The sequence below is a fragment of the Cervus canadensis genome, chromosome 17 (genome assembly GCF_019320065.1).
Source record: "Cervus canadensis isolate Bull #8, Minnesota chromosome 17, ASM1932006v1, whole genome shotgun sequence".
Taxonomy (NCBI): Eukaryota; Metazoa; Chordata; class Mammalia; order Artiodactyla; family Cervidae; genus Cervus; species Cervus canadensis.
In genome coordinates, this window is record NC_057402.1 from 19948561 (window position 1) to 19967643 (window position 19083).

The 19083-nt window shown below is 37.8% G+C and overlaps 1 protein-coding gene across 1 annotated transcript; it reads right to left on the minus strand.

Annotated features, from left to right (window-relative positions):
- Positions 1-11758: 11758 nt before the first annotated feature.
- PNN (pinin, desmosome associated protein) lies at positions 11759-19063 on the minus strand. The gene is made up of 9 exons (XM_043489413.1): positions 18609-19063; positions 17885-17956; positions 17429-17497; positions 16835-16907; positions 16628-16722; positions 16393-16468; positions 15185-15340; positions 14970-15108; positions 11759-14213 (listed from the first exon to the last, which is right to left on the minus strand). The coding sequence occupies exons 1-9, from the start codon at positions 18719-18721 to the stop codon at positions 12841-12843; spliced, it is 2166 nt and encodes a 721-aa protein (XP_043345348.1). The 5' UTR covers positions 18722-19063; the 3' UTR covers positions 11759-12840.
- Between the last annotated feature and the right edge of the window lie 20 nt (positions 19064-19083).

Consider the following 19083-nt stretch of genomic DNA (forward strand, 5'->3'; position numbering starts at 1 on the left):
TAGTCAAGATGGCATGTGTGTTGATATTTGCTGGTCAGGGGACTGAATTGGTTAAGTCTCATCAGTGGGTAGGAAAGGAATTTAAAGTTTGTTGAACACCAGCTCTGTATCAATAAGCTTAATATTTCACATGCAAATCTCACCTTCCAGGATGGGTATTATTCATTGAGTGCCTGTGATGTGTCAGCCACCCTTCTAGGGACTGGAGGTACAGGAATGAACAGGGCAAAGTCCTTGCTCTCAAGGACTTTGTATGCTAGTGAAGAGAGACAGACAAGAACAAACAAGCAAATAAATGAACAGGATAACTGAAAGTAGTGATAACTTGTTATGTAAGTTTGCTTAAGATAAAATTGCAAGGAAAGGCATTTCTGGACAGTGACGTTTGATTTCAGATGGGGGAGCAGGAAGGCAGAACATTGTGTGCAGAGGGGAGAATTAATGAGAAAGTCTACTTCATTGTCTGAAGTTTGATTGTGTGTGTGTGTATTAGTCACTCAGTTGTGTCCGACTCTGCAACCCCATGGACTGTAGCCCACCAGGCTTCTCTGTCCATGGAATTCTCCAGGCAAGAATAGTGGAGTAGATTGCCATTCCCTTCTCCAGAAGTTTGATTACTAAAGATGTAAAGAAAAAAAATGAAAAAGTCACATTGAATGCATTATAGTATGTCAGAAACAAGGCTCTAAAGTGGAAACTAACTTGGCATATATAATCAAGAAACATAAAGGCAGGTGGAGAGTGGTCAGAGATGAAGTAGGAGACACAGATCCAATCGTGTAGGGACTTTTGACTTTGGAAATGAATGAGCTTTGTTCTAAGTGCAGTGGGATGCCATAGGAAGTTTTAAGGAAGGGACTGACATTATTTGTGTTTATATATAACCTCACTTTTTTGCTTTACCAACCCCTACTTAGTGTTCAAGTATCTTAAGTTAAATCACTTAATGAATATATCACTCAATTTTTTATTAAGTGAATAAATTAACACATTCCTGAATGAGTAAACAAACTGATTTCTTTTCAAGGGCAAGATTCGTCATGTCCCATTGCTAAATGAAACTGTATCTTCAGCTGTGAGGCTCAACTGCTTCTTTCTCTCATTTCAATAAAAGTCAAGTGATCCTTTTCATTAAATTTGCATTGCTGAAGGTATGTTACAAAAATCTATAACCCACCCACACTGTAATCAGGGGATTGAGATTAACTTTATATTAGATCTGTATTTCTAATATTCTCAGACAAGGTGTGAGAATGATGCTGGAACAAAGCCAATATATTGTGAAAATGCTCATAGTCTTATCAATAAACATTACCAACACTTGAGCAGATTTTGTTTTATATAACCTGTTGACAGAAAATTATCTCCATAATTATTTTAAAAGAAATAACATTTTCAAGTGACAAAAGTGTGAGCATTTTTTTTCTTCAGGATCAACAATTCAGAGACATTGGAGGGCTTTTACTTTAGGACTGCTTTCTGGGCCTATGCCAGAGAACTGCCTCATAAGAAAGTTCATGTTGATATATCAGCCATTCATATAAGGGTCGAGACCTGTCTTACAGAGGATTACACTCTACAGAGTACTGTAAACTAGATCCAACATATCTACTTTCACTCAAGCCCCACAACAGTCCTGCTGAGAATTCATGTCGCCTTCATGCATACTTCAGGACTCCGTTACAGCAAAATCGGCACCTAGAGCTACATACATATGTTTCAAAATTTAGTGATAATAAAAAACTTTTCTCCAAAAATTCAACTCAAAGCATGTGAAGAGTGAAATGTCAGCCAAAGAGCCTTTTCTGCCTGTCTGCTTTCCTCACATTTGTAGAACACTTTTTTCCCCGTATTGTAGAGCATAAAAACTTAAATGGTGCATGTTAAAAGACGTAAGACCTGCATCCCCAGTATTAAATCCTGATTTTTCATTCTCAATAGGAAAGTCATGTCGAGTTACAGTAATCAAGCAGTAGTTCAAACAAAAATAATTAGAAATATTATCATATTACAAAGTATTGCTTCTTATAGACCTGCACATAAAATTCAGACTATTATAAATTCACAGTAATAAAGAGCTACTTAAAAGCTTAGAAATTTTTACTTTGAAACCTTACGAACTGTGTGTGGGCTTCTAAAAATATGCCATGTTAAATGAGTCACGTTGTGGCAAACACACTTATAGATGTATCTCCATGGCTAGCTTTTCAGATGTTGTTGAATATCTTTATGGAAATCCCTTTGGAGATGAGTAACGTGGGAGTTGGCAGTGCATTTTCATCCGACATCGTCCGATTCCTGTCCTATTGCTATCATGACTAACTTCTTTTTCAGAGTGTCACACTATTTAAGCCAAAATGGAAGGTCTGTATTTTGGGCAGACGACTATTCAGTGCACTGAATGATGGAGCATCCTACCAGATACTGTTACATCTGGGAAATGATCAAAATTTGAAGTACAGTTTCTACTGAATGCCATATACTGCTTTCATACCATGGTAAAGTAAAAAAAAATCATAAAATCAAAAAATTAAGTCATAAGTCATAATCATAAGTCAAGGACTGCCTATATATACAAATGTGGCTTTTTGTTTGTTTGTTTTTTGCTGGTATCACCAATCTGCCCAGTTAATTTCTTCCAAAAGGAAAAACATTTAAGATTTTTCCCAAAATTGCCCAGCATACAATATTTCTCATTGAAAGCACCTATCTGTTCATTAAATGAACACTGCTATCATTTCAATCAGAGAAGGCAATGACAACCCACTCCAGTACTCTTGCCTGGAAAATCCCATGGACAGAGGAGCCTGGTAGGCTGCAGTCCACGGGGTCGCAAAGAGTCAGACTCGACTGAGCAACTTCACTTTCACTTTTCACTGGAAACTAATTCCATAAAGTAACCATTAGAACCAGGTTTGCTAAGTATTCTTATGGGAAGATTGTGAAAAATCTGTAGAAGCTAAACCACAATGCATTATAAACATATGAATCTTGACTATTTTCTAAGAAGCAGTGAGGTCTATGTGAATACATTCCATTTCCAGCATCTTGTGTTGAACAGATGCTCAATAAATGCAGGACTATTATCAGTCCTTAAGAGAGTGAAAGCAGCTTCAAGTTTTTCTTAGTAATGGAAGGCAAGGACTACCACTCACTCTCTCATTCTCCAATGTCTTCCTTTTACTGAATAAATAGGATTTTGGGACTTCCCTGGCAGACTAATGGTAGGGACTGCACTCCCAATGCAGGGGGTGTGGGTTTGATCCCTGGTTGGGGCAACTAGGATCCCACATACTGTAGCTAAAAAAAATAAATAATACAAAAATAAAATAAATAGGCTTTCAATAAATATTTCCTAAATTGAATCACTCAACAGATTGTTAACTTTGCTATGTTGAGAGACTAACTTGTTTGGGTTGATCTAGAAGTAGTAATAATCTATAAGCATTCTTGAGATGATCTTAAGGATAACAAAGGTACAGAAAAGTACACGTTTTAACTATACAATGCAGCAGATTCCCACAAATATAACCATTATCCAGGCGAAGAAAGAACTTTACCAGCAACTTAGAAGTTTCCTTCATGACCCCTTTCAGTCATTAACCTCTCCATTCCTCCCAAAGGTACCGCTGTCTTGATTTCTAACACCATTAGTTCTAAAACTATGGACTAGTTTTTGAAATTTGTGTCAATGGGATCACATGATATGTATTCCTCACTGATTTCTTTTGCTCAATATTGCAGTTGTAGGAGGTATCATGTTGATCATGTAACTGTGAATTGCTGAACAGCATTCCATCATATGAGTAAGTCACAATTTATTCATCTCATTGTTGAGGGAATTTGGATTTTTACAGTTGGGCCATCTATAAACAAGGCTGCTAGAGATATTATGTATATATCTTGGTGAAGACTGCATACTTTTCTATTGGATTTATTAGTTCAGTTCAGTCACTCAGTCATGTCTGACTCTTTGCGCCCCCATGGACTGCAGCTGCAGCACACCAGGCTTCCCTGTCCATCACCAACTCCCGGAGCTTGCTCAAACTCATGTCCATCGAACTGGTGATGCCATCCAACCATCTCATCCTCTGTCGTCCCCTTCTCCTCCTGCCTTCAATCTTTCCCAGCATCAGGGTCTTTTCCAATGAGTCAGTTCTTCGCATCAGGTGGCTAAAGTATTGGAGGAATTTCAGCTTCAGCATCAGCCCTTTCAATGAATATTCAGGACTGATTTCCTTTAGCATGGACTGGCTGGATCTCCCTGCAGTCCAAGGGACTATGTCCAGTTCTAACTGTTGCTTCTTGACCTGCATACAGATTTCTTAGGAGGCAGGTCAGGTGATCTGGTATTCCCATCCCTTGAAGAATTTTCCACAGTTTGTTGTGATCCACACAAAGACTTCGGCATAATCAATAAAGCAGAAGTAGATATTTTTCTGGAACTCTCTTGCTTTTTGGATGATCCAACAGATGTTGGAAATTTGATCTCTGCTTCCTCTGCCTTTCTAAATCCAGCTTGAACATCTGGAAGTTCATGGTTCACACACTGTTGAACCTGGCTTGGAGAATTTTGAGCATTACTTTACTAGCGTGTGAGATGAGTGCAATTGTGCAGTAGTTTGAACATTCTTTGGCATTGCCCTTCTTTGGGATTGGAATTAAAACTGACCTTTTCCAGTCCTGTGGCCACTGCTGAGTTTTCCAAATTTGCTGGCATATTGAGTGCAGCACTTTAACATCATCTTTTAGTTTTTGAAATAGCTCAACTGGAATTCCATCACCTTCACTAGCTTTGTAGTGATGCTTCTTAAGGTCCACTTGATTTCGCATTCCAGGATGTCTGGCTCTAGGTGAGTGATCAGACCATCATGATTATCTGGGTTGTGAAGACCTTTTTTGTATAGTTCTTCTGTGTATTCTCACCACCTCTTCTTAGTATCTTCTGCTTCTGTTAGGTCCATACCATTTCTGTCCTTTATCGTGCCCATCTTTGCATGAAATGTTCCCTTTGTATCTCTAATTTTCTTGAAGAGATCTCTAGTCTTTCTCATTCTATTGCTTTCCTCTATTTCTTTGCACTGATCACAGAGGAAGGCTTTCTTATCTCTCCTTGCAATTTTTTTGGAACTCTGCATTCAAATGGGTATATCTTGCCTTTTCTCCTTTGCCATTAGGTTCTCTTTTCTCAGCTATTTGTAAGGTCTCCTCATACAACCATTTTGTCTTTTTGCATTTCTTTTTCTTGGGGATGGTCTTGATCACTGCCTGCTGTACAATGTCACAAAACTCTGTCCATAGTTCTTCAGGCACTTTATCATATCTAATCCCTGGAATCTATTTGTCACTTCCACTGTATAATCATAAGGGTTTTGATTCCGGTCATACCTGAATGGTCTAGTGGTTTTCCCTACTTTCTTCAATTTAAGTTTGAATTCGTCAACAAGGAGTTCATGATCTGAGCCACAGTCAGCTCCCGATCTTATTTTTATTGGATTTATACCTAGTGATAAAATTGCTTGGATATAGGATCTGCAGAGAAATGTACTTCAGCAGATACTGCCAGTTTTCTAAGTAGGTTGGTTATACTACTTTTTTTTTTTTACTTTTTCACCAGCAATATATGAGAGTTCTCTTTACCCCATAACCTTACCAGCATATGGCATTGTCATTCTTTTTTAATTTTAGCTATTGTGGTGACCATCTATTTCTGGACTTTATTTCATTGGTCTGTTTGACTGTACTTGCACCAATATCAGTCTTAGTTACTTTAGTTTATAAAAAGTCTTGGTATCTGGTAGATATCCAGATATCCTTCTTCAAGGATTAGGTTTTTTACCTTTTCTATTTTCATATACATTTTAGGGATCCCTGTCAATCCTTACACACCCCACCTCTCCCTTCCCCCACACACTTGTGGAACCTATACTAGAATTATATTGAATTGATAGACCAACTTGATGGAAGTTAACATTTTTATAATAATCTTAATGATTGAATCTGGTACATTCTTTCACTTAATTCTTCTAAAACTTCTCTCAATAATCTTTTAGTTTTCTCTGTAGTTTTCAATTTTTTTTTCCTGTCCAATCTTCCTACCATCTATTTTTTCTTCTTGCCTTATTGCACTAGAGTTGTCCATTCAGTAAAATGTTGAATAAAGGTGGAGATAATGAATCTTTTTTTGTTCTTAATCTCAAGGATAAAGTGCAGAGTATTTTACTGCTGTGTATCATTTTTCACCACTGCTGGATTTGACCTTCCCATAGTTTAAGGTTTTACATTTGTAGGTTGAGTGAATTGCACTGTAATTTTCCCTTTCGTCTAATATCCGTGTGTCATACTGCTATTAGCGTTATACAGGCCTCGCAAAATGAGCTCAGAAGTGTTTGCTCTTCTACTCTCTGTAAGGGTCTATGTCAAATTAATAGAATTCACTGATGAAATAACTGGGGCCTGGAATTTTCTCCTCTGCTGTTTCCCTCTCCTCTTAGGGGAAAGGTCTAGATTACCTTCAAAGGAGCAAAAATAAGGCCATCATTTGACTTCAACAGAAACAATGAATACAGAAGGCAATAAAACAAGTTGTTCAAAATACAGAAAGAAAATACCTACCAACCCAAACTTCTATGTGGAGCAAATACATCCTGCAAAAATGTAGATGAAATAAAAGAATTTTAGGATAAATAAAAACAGAGACTACATCACCAGAAGACGCGCATTGAAGGATATACTAAAGAATGTTCTTCAGGCAGAAGGAAAATGATCCCAGATCAAAGCTTGAAGGTGCAGGAAGGTATAAAAAGCAATGCAAAGTGTAAATGAATATGAAAGTATGAATCTATAACAATGTGTTATGAGGCTTAAAACATAAATAGACAAACTATATGAAAAAACTAGCATATAAATGGAGCAAAATGTTCTAAGGGTATTGCCTCATGCATAGATAAATATTGTAAATTAAAGGACTGCCACCTGAAAAGGTGAAAGTATTACTCGCTCAGTTGTGTCCGACTCTGCAACCCATGGACTGTGGCCTGCCAGGCTCCTCTGTCCATGGAACTCTCTAGGCAAGAATATTTTGGGTAGCTATTCCCTTCTCCAGGGGACCTTCCTGACCCAGGGATTGAACTCAGGTCTCCTGAACTGAAGGCGGATTTCTTACCATTTGAGTCACCAGGGAAGCTCTTAAGAAACTTTAAAAGAATGTATCAAGTTAATAGAGCAGGAAAACAAAATATTAGTAATTACTCATTCAGTTCAAAAGAAGTCAAGAAATATAAAGAAATAGAACAGCAAAGAAAAATAATCAATTATTAATATGTTAAGATTTAAACCTAAATATGTCAATAATTAAAGTTAGGCAGACTATTCCAAAAAAAAAGACAAAGACTATCATATTGGTTTTTAGAAATATCTTGCTTATAAAACACATCTTTAATACAAGGATAACAGAAAGCTTGAAAGTAAAATGTGGAAAAGAAATTATGCCAACACTATCCCAAAGAAAGATGCAGCAGCTATACTAGAATCAAGCAAAGTAGACTTTAAGAAAAAAATATTGTTACAAGTAAACACCTTTGAAAATTCTAAAAGGGTCAATTCACAAAGATGAAGAAGCTATTTTAAATTTATATGCACTACAACAGCCTCAAAAATACATAAAATAAAAACAAAACGAGAAAGACAAATCCATGAACTTAGTGGCAAGTTATAACACACCTCTTGGTAACTGAGTCAATAAAGAAATAAGGATATAAAAGATTTAAGCAACACACCAATAAAAAGAATCTAATTGACATAAACTGCAAATAGCTACAGAATCACTGTTTTGTTCAAGGCCATGTAATAGTCAACTAAACATATGCAAGGTCTAACCTAATAGTAATTCTCAACAAAATTTAATCAATTGAAATTACACAGAATAAGCTCTTTAATGACAGAGTTAAACTATAAATCAATAATAAAAAGATACTAGAAAATTCCCATACATTTGGATTTGGATTTGGTTTTGAAAAGTTTTACCATGCTTAATAGCTTTTTACTTATTTCACTTGAGGTTCAAGACTATGGCTTTATTGTGTTTCCTCAGTTGTGGGAGATCCTCAGCCACTGTTGAGTGACTGTCTCTATCTATTGTTAAATTTGGCTACTGAACTCTTTGATTTCAAAAAGTTTCTCAGTTCTAAGAATTTCCATTTTGCTCTTTCTTAAAACTAATTTTCCATTCTGTTAAATTCTCCATCTTCCCTTAGTTCCTTGTATATATTAAGCAGTTAAAGTTCAGGATTGATTACATATTATCAGGATTCCCTTTGACTCTGTCACCTTTGTGTCTGTTGTCTTTTGACCAGGTCTTTATCTCTCTTACTCTTGGATCAAATATATTTGATCACGTACAAAAAATTGCACAAAAACTTGAAACACCAGTAATGTTATCTTCATACAAAACAACTTTGCTCCTCTGAATCTCAGATAATAATCCAGTAAGGTTCATTCAGTCCCTTTGAAAACTAGTCTATTAATACTTCTGGTTCAGCCTAGAGTATATAGTAACTTGGGGTTCCCAATCAAAGCCTGGGGCATGGGAGGCTTAAAAGGGCTCCCCTTTTTGGTGACCACTGAACTCAAGGTTTTGTCTGCTTGGCACTTGATTCTGTACATCTGTTTTTCAGCTTCTTGGTAGCCTCTTCCAGAATAGGTCCTGGGGGAAAAATAGCCTCAAACACCAAGCACCTCTTTGTTCTTCCTTTCTCAGATTTTGGCCCTATAATCCTTTAGTACCTTGGTGGGTCTCTGAAGGTTTCAGATGTTTATATCTATACTTCTTTCTATATATATATACACAGACATACACATACATGTCTATTAAGTCACAGCTTTTCTAGTTCTCAGTGGGGAGATAGGTCCAATGTAACTACCTTAACTGGAAATGATACATTTCTTTTCCATCATGCTCTTACCCCATCACTGTCCTGAATCTGTTCTTTAAAAAATTTATTCAAATAGTTTAATTTTTGCTGTACAGCAAAGTGACTCAGTTATGTATTTTTTATACTTTTCCACTATACCACAGGATAGTGAATATATTTTCACTGTGCTACATATATATTAGGGCTTTGTTTTATTAAATTGTTCTTCTGAAGTTCACTAGTGACCTGTTGCTAAATTCAAGGGTTCTTACTCTTCATTAACCTATTTGCACCACTTGGCACATGATTATTACTTCCTCCTGGAAAGACTTCCTTCCCTGAACTTCAAAAACACCCCTCTATTTCCCTATTTTTCTTTCTCCTTAGCTTCCCATTCTCTTAAAAGCTGAAACACCCAGGACTCTCATTACAACTCTTCTTCTATTCTTACCCTTGGTGATCTTACCATGGATACCCTCAGAACTCTCGAATTTGTACTTCCAATAAAGCATCTCCTGAATCAACTTTCACTTCCAGTAAAATGTCTTGCTCCTTTTACTGCATACTGTCACTTGGATATCCAATAGGAATCTCAAACTAAATTCCTGACCCACTCACCTTCACTATTCTCAAATCTATTTATTCATCCTCATCTCTCCCATTTCAGTTACTAACAATCCACTTCTAGTTGTGCAGGTAAAATCTTTAATCACCCCTGACTTCTCACAACATACTGTCCACAAGAAAGGAACTATCTTAAAAATATATCCAGAATCTGCTAACAACTTCTACTGCTCCCACCAAATCACTACATTGTGCCTAATTATAGTAGCTCCTTAACAGTTTGTCACTGGCCTTGGTTCCATTTAGTCTTTCCTCAGCACAGTAGCCAAAGTAATTCTATTAAATCCTATCATTTAACCTCTTTGTTCAAAACTCTCTAATGACATGCCATAAACAAAAGCTAAAGAACTTAAGCCAGAATATCTCCTTGGGTCCAGCTACAATGGCTGATACATTTGAAACAGTTCATTGTTTTAAAGAAGCATATTTTAATGTGATAGGAGAGGCAAAGTGAGCTGGAAAGAAAAAGATCAAATCACACAAACATTAATTACCCATCATAATTTATTCATGATATTGCCTAAAACAAACAAGGCCATATCCAAGGTATCTGAATTACAGCAATGGGATTAAAAAAAAAAAAAAAATCACTCATGGAGTTTGAATTCTAATGGGACATATACAACATATCGAAGTACAATATAACTACATAACACTAAGTATTATGGAAGAAAATAAAGAGGATAGTAAGGGTGCTGTAACTTAAATAAGCTCCTGAAGTGGCAATGGGAAGTATGCTAGGTGAGACAAAGAGTAGTGTTTGAGATTTTCAGCTACCTCAGGTCTGCCAAGCTGCAGTCCTCCCCATTGACTTCTTACAGAAGCAAAGTCCAAACATGTAAACAGGCATCAGGTTTTCTGGGCTAAGTGCTTTAATGGCAGTATTTCAAGATGGGAAACTGATTTTACTTTTACTCAATGATTTAAAAAAAATGATCTAAAAAACTCATGTTAAGATACTGAACCCCAAACATGCTAGTGACTTGCTATTCTGAGGGCACTGGGCTACATTACTATCCCATGTAATCAACTGTCAATTCAGCAGCCTATGAACTCATTCAATTGCTGCATTAGTGCTTGGCTCTAAAACATGTGTATAATTACCAGAGTTCGATAGTGCAAAGACAAGCCCTAGACTGGATGCAGCTCATCGAAGACTACTATTTTCTAATTTCTGTGGCCATACCAAACGTTGGACTCTTAGAGCAGAGGGTTTTCTTAACAGCTTCTTAGATGTCTCTAATTAACAGAGCTCCAAACTAATTTCAGTCCTTGGTCAGTAAATGTACCCCTTTTACCCTTCTAAATTTTCCCATAAAAATAATTTCTAATAGGATTCCTGTATGTCTTTTTCCCCTAAGAAACTGTCACTACTTTTATTATATTCTAACATTTCTTGTACCTTTTTAAGGAACCAATTACACGATTCTCTAAACATAAATTCCTTAAAGTATCATTTACAAGGACAAAGCAAACCCCAATTTTAAAAATGAAACTTTCTCATTTATAAATGCATACCACTAAAAAGCTAAGTTATTAGAATTTTCTTTATATACATCAATATAGCTTAACCAAAATAAAATTGTTCTGCATATTCCAAAGATCTTTTCCTTTTTTCTCCTTATGCATTATAATCCCAAAATAATCTTCTGTATAAGCATGACAACAGTTCAAATTTTCTGGATAAAAATGAGTGAACAACATTTAATTTGTTTAAGACTGTAATACATGAAAGTATTTTAGATTCATCAAACAAGGATGCTTTAAGAAAAGAATCAGGTTGTCCTATGGTTATCCCTTTTAAGTGTTTACCAACCTTCCTCCCATAATGGCACACAAGAAAATAAAGCTTATACTGTATGCTGAAAAGCATTACAATTCCTCGGTAAAGTGACTGTTAGAAACAACTGGCCCAGGGATGCAGGTATCTAGCTTTGCAGCTTGAGAAGTTCTACACATTTACTATTTAATAACTGCTTCAAGAAAGTATTTTTTAAAAAGGTCTTTTACCATGTTCACTAACATTTATACAATGCTGGAAATGTGTTGACATTTTAACTCTTACCGTTTTCTTGTCAAGAGAAGGCATAATGAATATTCAAAATTAAGCCTAAAGCTACAGTCACAACAAAAAATTATGAACTCAAAGACCATCTGCAATTTAAGCGCTCTCTTGTATAAAGCATCAGAAAGTTAATACAAGTACTAGTCTTAAGCAGGCACACAAGTCTAAGCCACATTTATTTGCACATGTATAGTAATGGGCAACAGATACTCCAATTCATACAAATTTATAAAACAACAAATAATCATTTGGTACCACTTGCGTGTTATCTTGCTTACAGATTCAAGTGTAGATGAAGTTCCTTCATTTTGTAAACTTTCACACAAATACTTAAACAAAAATTCTTGAAAACACATATTGGCATGTTTCAGATAGGGCCAACACAAAAGTTAAGACAAGACCACAAACTTAAAATCCAAGTTTAGAATATACTTTTCTACCTCCCTCCCCTAGAAAGTGATTATTTTCTTTAACAGATGTATATGCCGTATCACAGAAGTAACCATGGAGACAAAAGATGCTCCCATAATCATAAAGAAAATGCCAGTCATACTGTTTTATCTACCAAATATATGGTTTAAATATGAGAAAACAGGAAAAATGGGGAAATGCTTAGATTAAAATAACAAGGGAGATTAGAAAAATGTGGTAAGTGATTTTGAAGGGCAACAAACTATGTTCCCATCAAAGCCGGAGAGTTCTGACTTTGACAACTCAAAATAATTGTCTAAGGCAAATAAATGTGAGGAAACCTTCAAAAACATTCTAATCACGTTTAGTTATCTAGTGATAAAAGCTGAAAATGGTATTAAGAGGGTATTTATTATACAAGCGTCAACGAGGACATCCCAAAGCTAATGAAAGAAATGCACATTTATTTCTACAAAAGCAATGTATGATACAGAAGGGAACAGACTTAAAGATTTACCTATTAAAATATACAGATTCTTACTGAAGAGTATAGGATATTTAAAAAAGATGACAAGGGATGTTAATCTTTTTTTATTATTATTGTTTTTACATATTTTGGAACCTCACATAATTTTGATAAATAACTCTTACAAAATTATGCAAAAGTACAAGAATGTCTGGTAAACAAACAGTCTGTATTTTCCAAAAAATTTTTTACAACATGCAATTCTTAAGGCAGCATTCTCCTTACAAGGAAAGGTAATCCTTTTAACTCATCAAGAAATCTTCTGCTGCAAAGAATAGGCTAAGAAAGCCTGGCTTCTTCCATTAACGCCTCTTGTCTTTCCTGTCTGATTTTCGGTCTCTTTCACTTCTTGAAGATCTTTTGCCTGATCGACTACTCTCTGATATAGACCTCTTTCTGTCAGACCGGGAATTCTTATCCTTTGACCCTTTCGCATCTCTACCACTACCTCCTTTTGAAGACTTGTGACTTCTTTCTAGTCCTGAAGCATCCCTTCGCTTCCGATCCACGCTCCTCCTGTGCTTTCTATCCCTGTTATGTCCCCGGCCCCTACTCCGACTCCTACTCTCACTACTGCTAGTCGTGCTGCTGCTACTGTCTCTACTGCTGCTGCCGCTGGAACTGGAGCTGCTACTGGAGCTACTGCGGCTACTGCTGCTGCCACTGCTGGAACTGCTGCCGCTGCTGCTACTGGTTGAGCTGCTACTGGAACTGCTACTGCTACTGCTTCGACTTCTACTCTTGCTTGTCTTATTTCTAGCTCGACCTCTACTTCTGCTCCTAGTTTTGGTTTTGTTCTTGCTCTCTGAATGTACCGTCAGGACTGGCTCTGTCACCTCAGTGAGTTTTACAGACTCTACAAGAAACTCCTTCCTCTCAGGTGGCAAATGCCCTTGCTCCTGAACAACCTGAGGTGGTGGCTGTGAAACAGCTAACGGCAAATTCTCAGGCTGAGAGAGAGGCTGGGGCTGGAGTACTTGTTGGGGCTGAGACTGGGATTGAGGTTGCGACTGGGGCTGGGGCTGAGGCAGGGACTGAGGTTGAGCCATAGGCTCAGGTTGGGGCTCAGATTCTTTTTCTTCTTTTTCCTCAGGCTCATTTTCCATTTCTAGAGTACTAGCATTCTCTTTTGCAGGAGAAACAGATTTACATTCTTTATCTGGCTCAACTTCAAATTCCATTTCTGGCTCCAATTCTTTGCTAGTTTCATTTTCTGACGGTTCTATGCTTTCAACTTGATTGATTTCCATTACCTCCTGCTCAGCAATTACATTTTTGACACTCTCGACCATCTCTAGCACATCCATAACTTCTTCAGGCTGACTATCCTGCTGCTTCTCACTTTCCCTTACCTCAGTTTCCTCCTCCATCTTTACTTCCATTTCCTGTTTTTGTTCCTCCTCCTCCTGTTCCTTCTCTGCATCACTATGAACTATACCAATTTCCTTTTCCTCTTCCTCTCCTGCTTCCTCTATTTCTACATCATTGTGCTGATTACCTGTCTCCTCCAACTCTTCCTCTCGCTGAGCCACCTTACCCTCTTCTTGTTCCGACTTCTGTTCTTCATTACGCACCACCACCTGATGTTCTTTTTCCTTCATTGATTGTCTTCTAGGCCTAGCCTCCATTTTATTTATTTGTTCTGCAAATTCGATGCGTCTACCTTCAAATAAAGCTAAAGAATAAAAATTTACATGTGTAAAATTTACTAAGATTTAAAAAACTCAAAGTCACAATTTGACATCTGGTCACAGAATGTCTTTTTTGTAAAGAGATGTCTTTTTTGTAAAGAGATGACAAGACTGATTATGTCAAGTAAGTAATTCCAAATTGATATAAGATGACAAAAGCAAACAACCACTGGAAACCTATACACTTTAAGAAATCAGTAGCAGGCAAAACTACATATTATCTAATTGATGGAAAAACAGGACTATCTTTTGCTATTTTACTGCAGACTAAATGAAAAAGAACAAAACTTCTTTTAAACAATCAATTTCATGGTATCATACCATGAATTAATTTTTCTGATCCCAAAAAGAGACAAATGAGCTAATCACAATCTTAGTAGTATCTACCCTTCCATGTATATACTTCCTCTATAGACTACATCAATCTTCACCTTTTTCTTGATTCATCAGCATTTGAACCTGGCTACTAAGGATGTCAAGCAAAACACGAAGTCAGCTCACACAAATGCTTTAGAAACAAACATGCATTAAGTACCACCTAATATGTTAAGTTTCCTGTACCTAATATCTGTCATGAAACAAATGATTCTGTACTCGAAACACGTTAGCACCTTAAGAATATCGTTCTAAAACATTAACGAATTGCAACTGCTACATGAAAGAAACAAACATGTATGTATGTATGAATCTGTTACCTTACCCACCAAGGAAATTTCAAGGGACCTCTTCTTTACACTTACCATTCATTTTTCTCTGAGACTCCTCTATTAATTTTTGGGTAGCAGGACACATTCTTCCAGGAATATAGAACAAATGGGGCTTTGTTTTAGTTCTGATATATTTTATTATCTTGGCATTATGCTCATTCCATTCTTCTTGCTAAAGAAAAGGTAAAAGGTCAGTGCTTTTGTCAACATGAAGGATTACCAATCTTAGAATTCCAAAATATACTCACCAGCTGCGCAAGCTCAACCTTCTGTTCCAAAAGTCGCAGTTCTGTCTGTTTAGCACGTCTCTCTTCAAACAGTTCTCTCCTCTCATTTTCAACCTGTTTTCTTTCTTCTTCTGCCTGCACTTCAAGTTTTTGTTCAATTTCCTGGCGTCTCTTTTGCTAAGGATAAACAACAACCTTTAAAAGCTTATTATGCACCCTGATGTGAAACACTGCAATTTTACTGATGTCTACAAACATGTGTCACATCTGCAATTCAGGACACCAGCTAATTCAAACTTGGCATCTGAGGCAGACTGCAGTTTCCCTTTCAGGAAATGGGGACTGAAGCCTTTTCATGTAAAAAATCTAAATTTTAAAGCTGCCAGCTATAATATCAGTTACTATTTCATTCCAACACAATATATGAAAGAACTTAACCTAAAAGTTCACCTGAAAAAAATAAATAAATAAATAAATAAAAAATAAAAGTTCACCTGAAAGAGAAGAGTACTGTCTTTATAGGTTATTTTCAGTTACTCTTTCCAAAGCAAAAAACTGGAGACAAGTGATATCCTAGAACAGACAACTAGTTCACTCTCTCTGAAATAAAACTTGATTAACTTCCTGTAACTGAATTGCTATCTCCCTTCTCCCCTGAGAAGCAGTAACTTGGTGTTCAACTCCAAGGACACAATTTTGTAGCTTTAGTAAAATAAAAACTTCCAGAAATAGGACAAATAAACTCGGGAGAGCAGGAAATATAATTTATGCTTCTGCTTCTAGAGTACCTCTGAGTGTGTTTTAGAATTTATAATTACTTAATAAATTACAATGATTAATAAGTTCAACTTGCTGTTTTAAAGAAAGTACTGTAAGGCCTGAAGAAATGGAGAGACTTGGCCAAGACCTGAAAGTGAGACTGCTATAGAGCTGAAAACCTGAATCCAGATTCTCCTGAGTCAGATTAGGCTCAATGAACAAAGAAAAGTTCACTAAGTTACTTAGCAGCACCTCAGAAAGAACCAGTTAATAACAACTTGAGAAAGTTTTAAGTTTTTCCTTAGCTTTATTTTAGGCTGGCAATTAAATCTTTTTCCCTCCTTAGGAAATATCAGTAATGCACTTTATGAATCTTGCAATTAAATCTTAAGATTTTTTAAAACATTTAACACATAATTAACTACCTTGACAGCTTAATAAAGGAAGCAAAAGAAAAACTGCATAAATACCCTTTCGGTAGCAACAGTGGATTCTTGTTTAAATTTCTGAAGGGTGCCCATCAACAAGCCAAATATTCGCCGGTTCCTAAAGAAAAGAAAAAATCCAGTTTCAAAAGGTTCTACTTCATTTGAGTCTGCCATGTCCTATAAGCAGCACGGTTATACACTTGAACAATTCCTAAAATTTTCTTAAAATTGCATTATTTAACAAGAGTTATTTTCCTCCAGAAAGATACTCAAATACCTTTGCTTTCCCTTTTCATCCATATTTTGATCCTGGATAAGGTCTCTCCGTGTGCGCTCTTTGGAGGTAGCTACAACTGAAGACTGCAAAGCTGGCTGCAGGAGAAAAGAAATCTCAGTAATCTAACATACCAGTAGCACTCTACTAAATGTAGCAAGGTGAAAATACTATATTCACCCTCTATGAAGTTCTTTTAATCTCAATTACCTTCTTAACATCATCATCCTCTGGGTCGCTTTCTTGGCGTGATTCTCGTCGAGTCCGACGCTCCCCTCCCAGCCTGACATAGGAAAGGGAATTTAAAAAGGCCAATTCAAACTTTGATTTCCTAGAGCTCTCAATCCACTTAAGCTTTTGTAGTTTAAGACAGGAAAGTAACACAAACTGACTATTTCCTCAATCTTATTTTTCTCCTGACCTTTACTGTGCTTTCATTCTTTTTTAGTTTTATCAGTTTACTGCTACCAACCCATCTCCCTCCAATATCTATCCTGCATGCGTACTCAGTCATGTAACCCCATGGACTGCAGCCTGCCAGGTTCCTCTGTCCATGGACTTTTCGAGGCAAGAAGACTGCAGTGGGTTGCCATTTCCTTCTCCATGTGCTAAGATTTCTGTTACTGCCATGAAGAACTGAGTTTTCAGGGATACTGGCTGTCTCAGTTCAGTCAAATACCAAGTGAAAGACTCAGAGTAAGTGATACTACTCAATTCTAATACAACTCAATCCAACAATATTAAGTACTTATATTCTACCTCATAAAATAAAGTATGCTTCCAGAATCATGTCCTCCAACATACCTACTGACTGCCCCTTCAAGGTCTCTCTGTTTGGCTGGGGGTCCTCCTCCACTATCTGAGAATCCACGCCTGCAATAAAAATGTCCAACATAAAGTGCATGAAAATTAAGAAAAATGGTTATTTCTACTTAAGAAGATAATTTAGTTGCAATTATTAAAAACTCCTCTTCCAAATAAAGTAACCTCAAATGGACATTTACTTCAAGATGGATGTTTTTATAGCATTTCTCTTAGCTCTATGAGAATAAATTAAGTTTGCACATAACTGATATACTTACTATACTCTTCAATCTCTAGCTGTAAATGTAAATGAAATTAACTATAGAGAAAACTACAGCTAATCACAGCTTCAAACAAACCAAACTTTCCTTAACACTAACTCTAGCACGAAATTTGTTTAAACCGATTCATTAATTTAGTACAGTACCAATGTATTAAATTTTAAGGAAATCTTACCTCAGCAATAAACTACCACGTCCTCTACCTCCACCAGGACCAGAAAGGGCGAGCAATCTGGCTTGGATGGGCCTACAAAATATTTACAAATCAGTGCAACAATCGTTTCTAACAGCACCAAACACTCCAACGGGTGCGGTTCACCATCAAGAGAAAATAAACAGAAAAGTTCTAAGAAAAAGGTTTCAAATCCACGTGTTTGAAGCACGGCAAGTGGCACTTTACTAACTACCTCGTTTTCCCAAGACCAGTTTCACAGAAATGTATTTCTCTCAACACCACTACACGTTAACAGACCTGAGTCAGGTTCCAATTTCACCAACCCAAAGAAAGTTGCACGTGGGCAAGAGCCGGAGGGTGAGGCGGCGGCCCGCGTCCCCGGAGGGTCCCAGGGCCAACCCTGAATCGGGTAGCCCGGGAAGGAGGAAGGCTTTGTGCTGCAGTTCCGGGCCTGCGGAGCCGAGGGCGGGAATCAGCAGTCCCGGCCTTCCCACAGGACGGGAGGCCATCCCGGTGCACCCAGGCTCCGCTCTTTCCTCACGCACCCAGGACTTAACGCTGAAGGCCTTGGAAATTCCCACCTCACAGAGAACAGGGTCCCACGGCTGCTCGGGAACAGGCCTCGATGTTCCAGTCTTCTCAGGGCTGACCGCCCTCCCCGCCCCCAATTCACCCCGGCTTCACGGCCGCCTCTGGGAGCCAGCATTCCCCATCCACTCCTTACCTCACGTCATTCGGATCCCGCCCGGTGAGCTTGCGAATATTCTCATCCACATTCTTTAGGCTCTCTTTGGCCTTTTCTAGCTGCTCCTGCAAAGTTCTCACTGCGACCGCCATCTTCTCCCTGCAGCAGGCTTCGAGACTGCTCTATAGGCCGCGCCTGCCTGTGTCGCGCCGCAAGACGCCAGAGGACTGACAGCTGGGCTCAGCCAATGGCAAAAGGAGTTGTATTTCGGCCTCAACCACTCAGCAACCGGAAGGGGGAGAAACTGCCGGCCTTTGTGACTCTGGGCCAATGAAAAGTCAGGCAGGGGTCCCCTCCCTCCCCAATTAGCTGCGGGTGGCTGGGCTCCGCTTCTAGCGCAGAGCCGGGGCGGGTTTGAGACTACTTGGGTCCTCGGAGACGTGGGTTCGCGGCCCACCTCTTCTGGTGAGGAGAGCGGGGTCTTCCTGGTCCTTTTAACCTGTAGATGACGTGC

Coding starts and splice junctions, on each gene's coding strand:
- PNN (XM_043489413.1), bottom strand. CDS start 18,721: ATGGCGGTCGCAGTGAGAACTTTGCAGGAGCAGCTAGAAAAGGCCAAA. Junction 17,498..17,884: donor CGTGGTAGTTTATTGCTGAG/GTAAGATTTCCT, acceptor TTTTTATTGCAG/GCGTGGATTCTCAGATAGTG. Junction 15,341..16,392: donor CCACTGTTGCTACCGAAAGG/GTATTTATGCAG, acceptor GTTTATCCTTAG/CAAAAGAGACGCCAGGAAAT.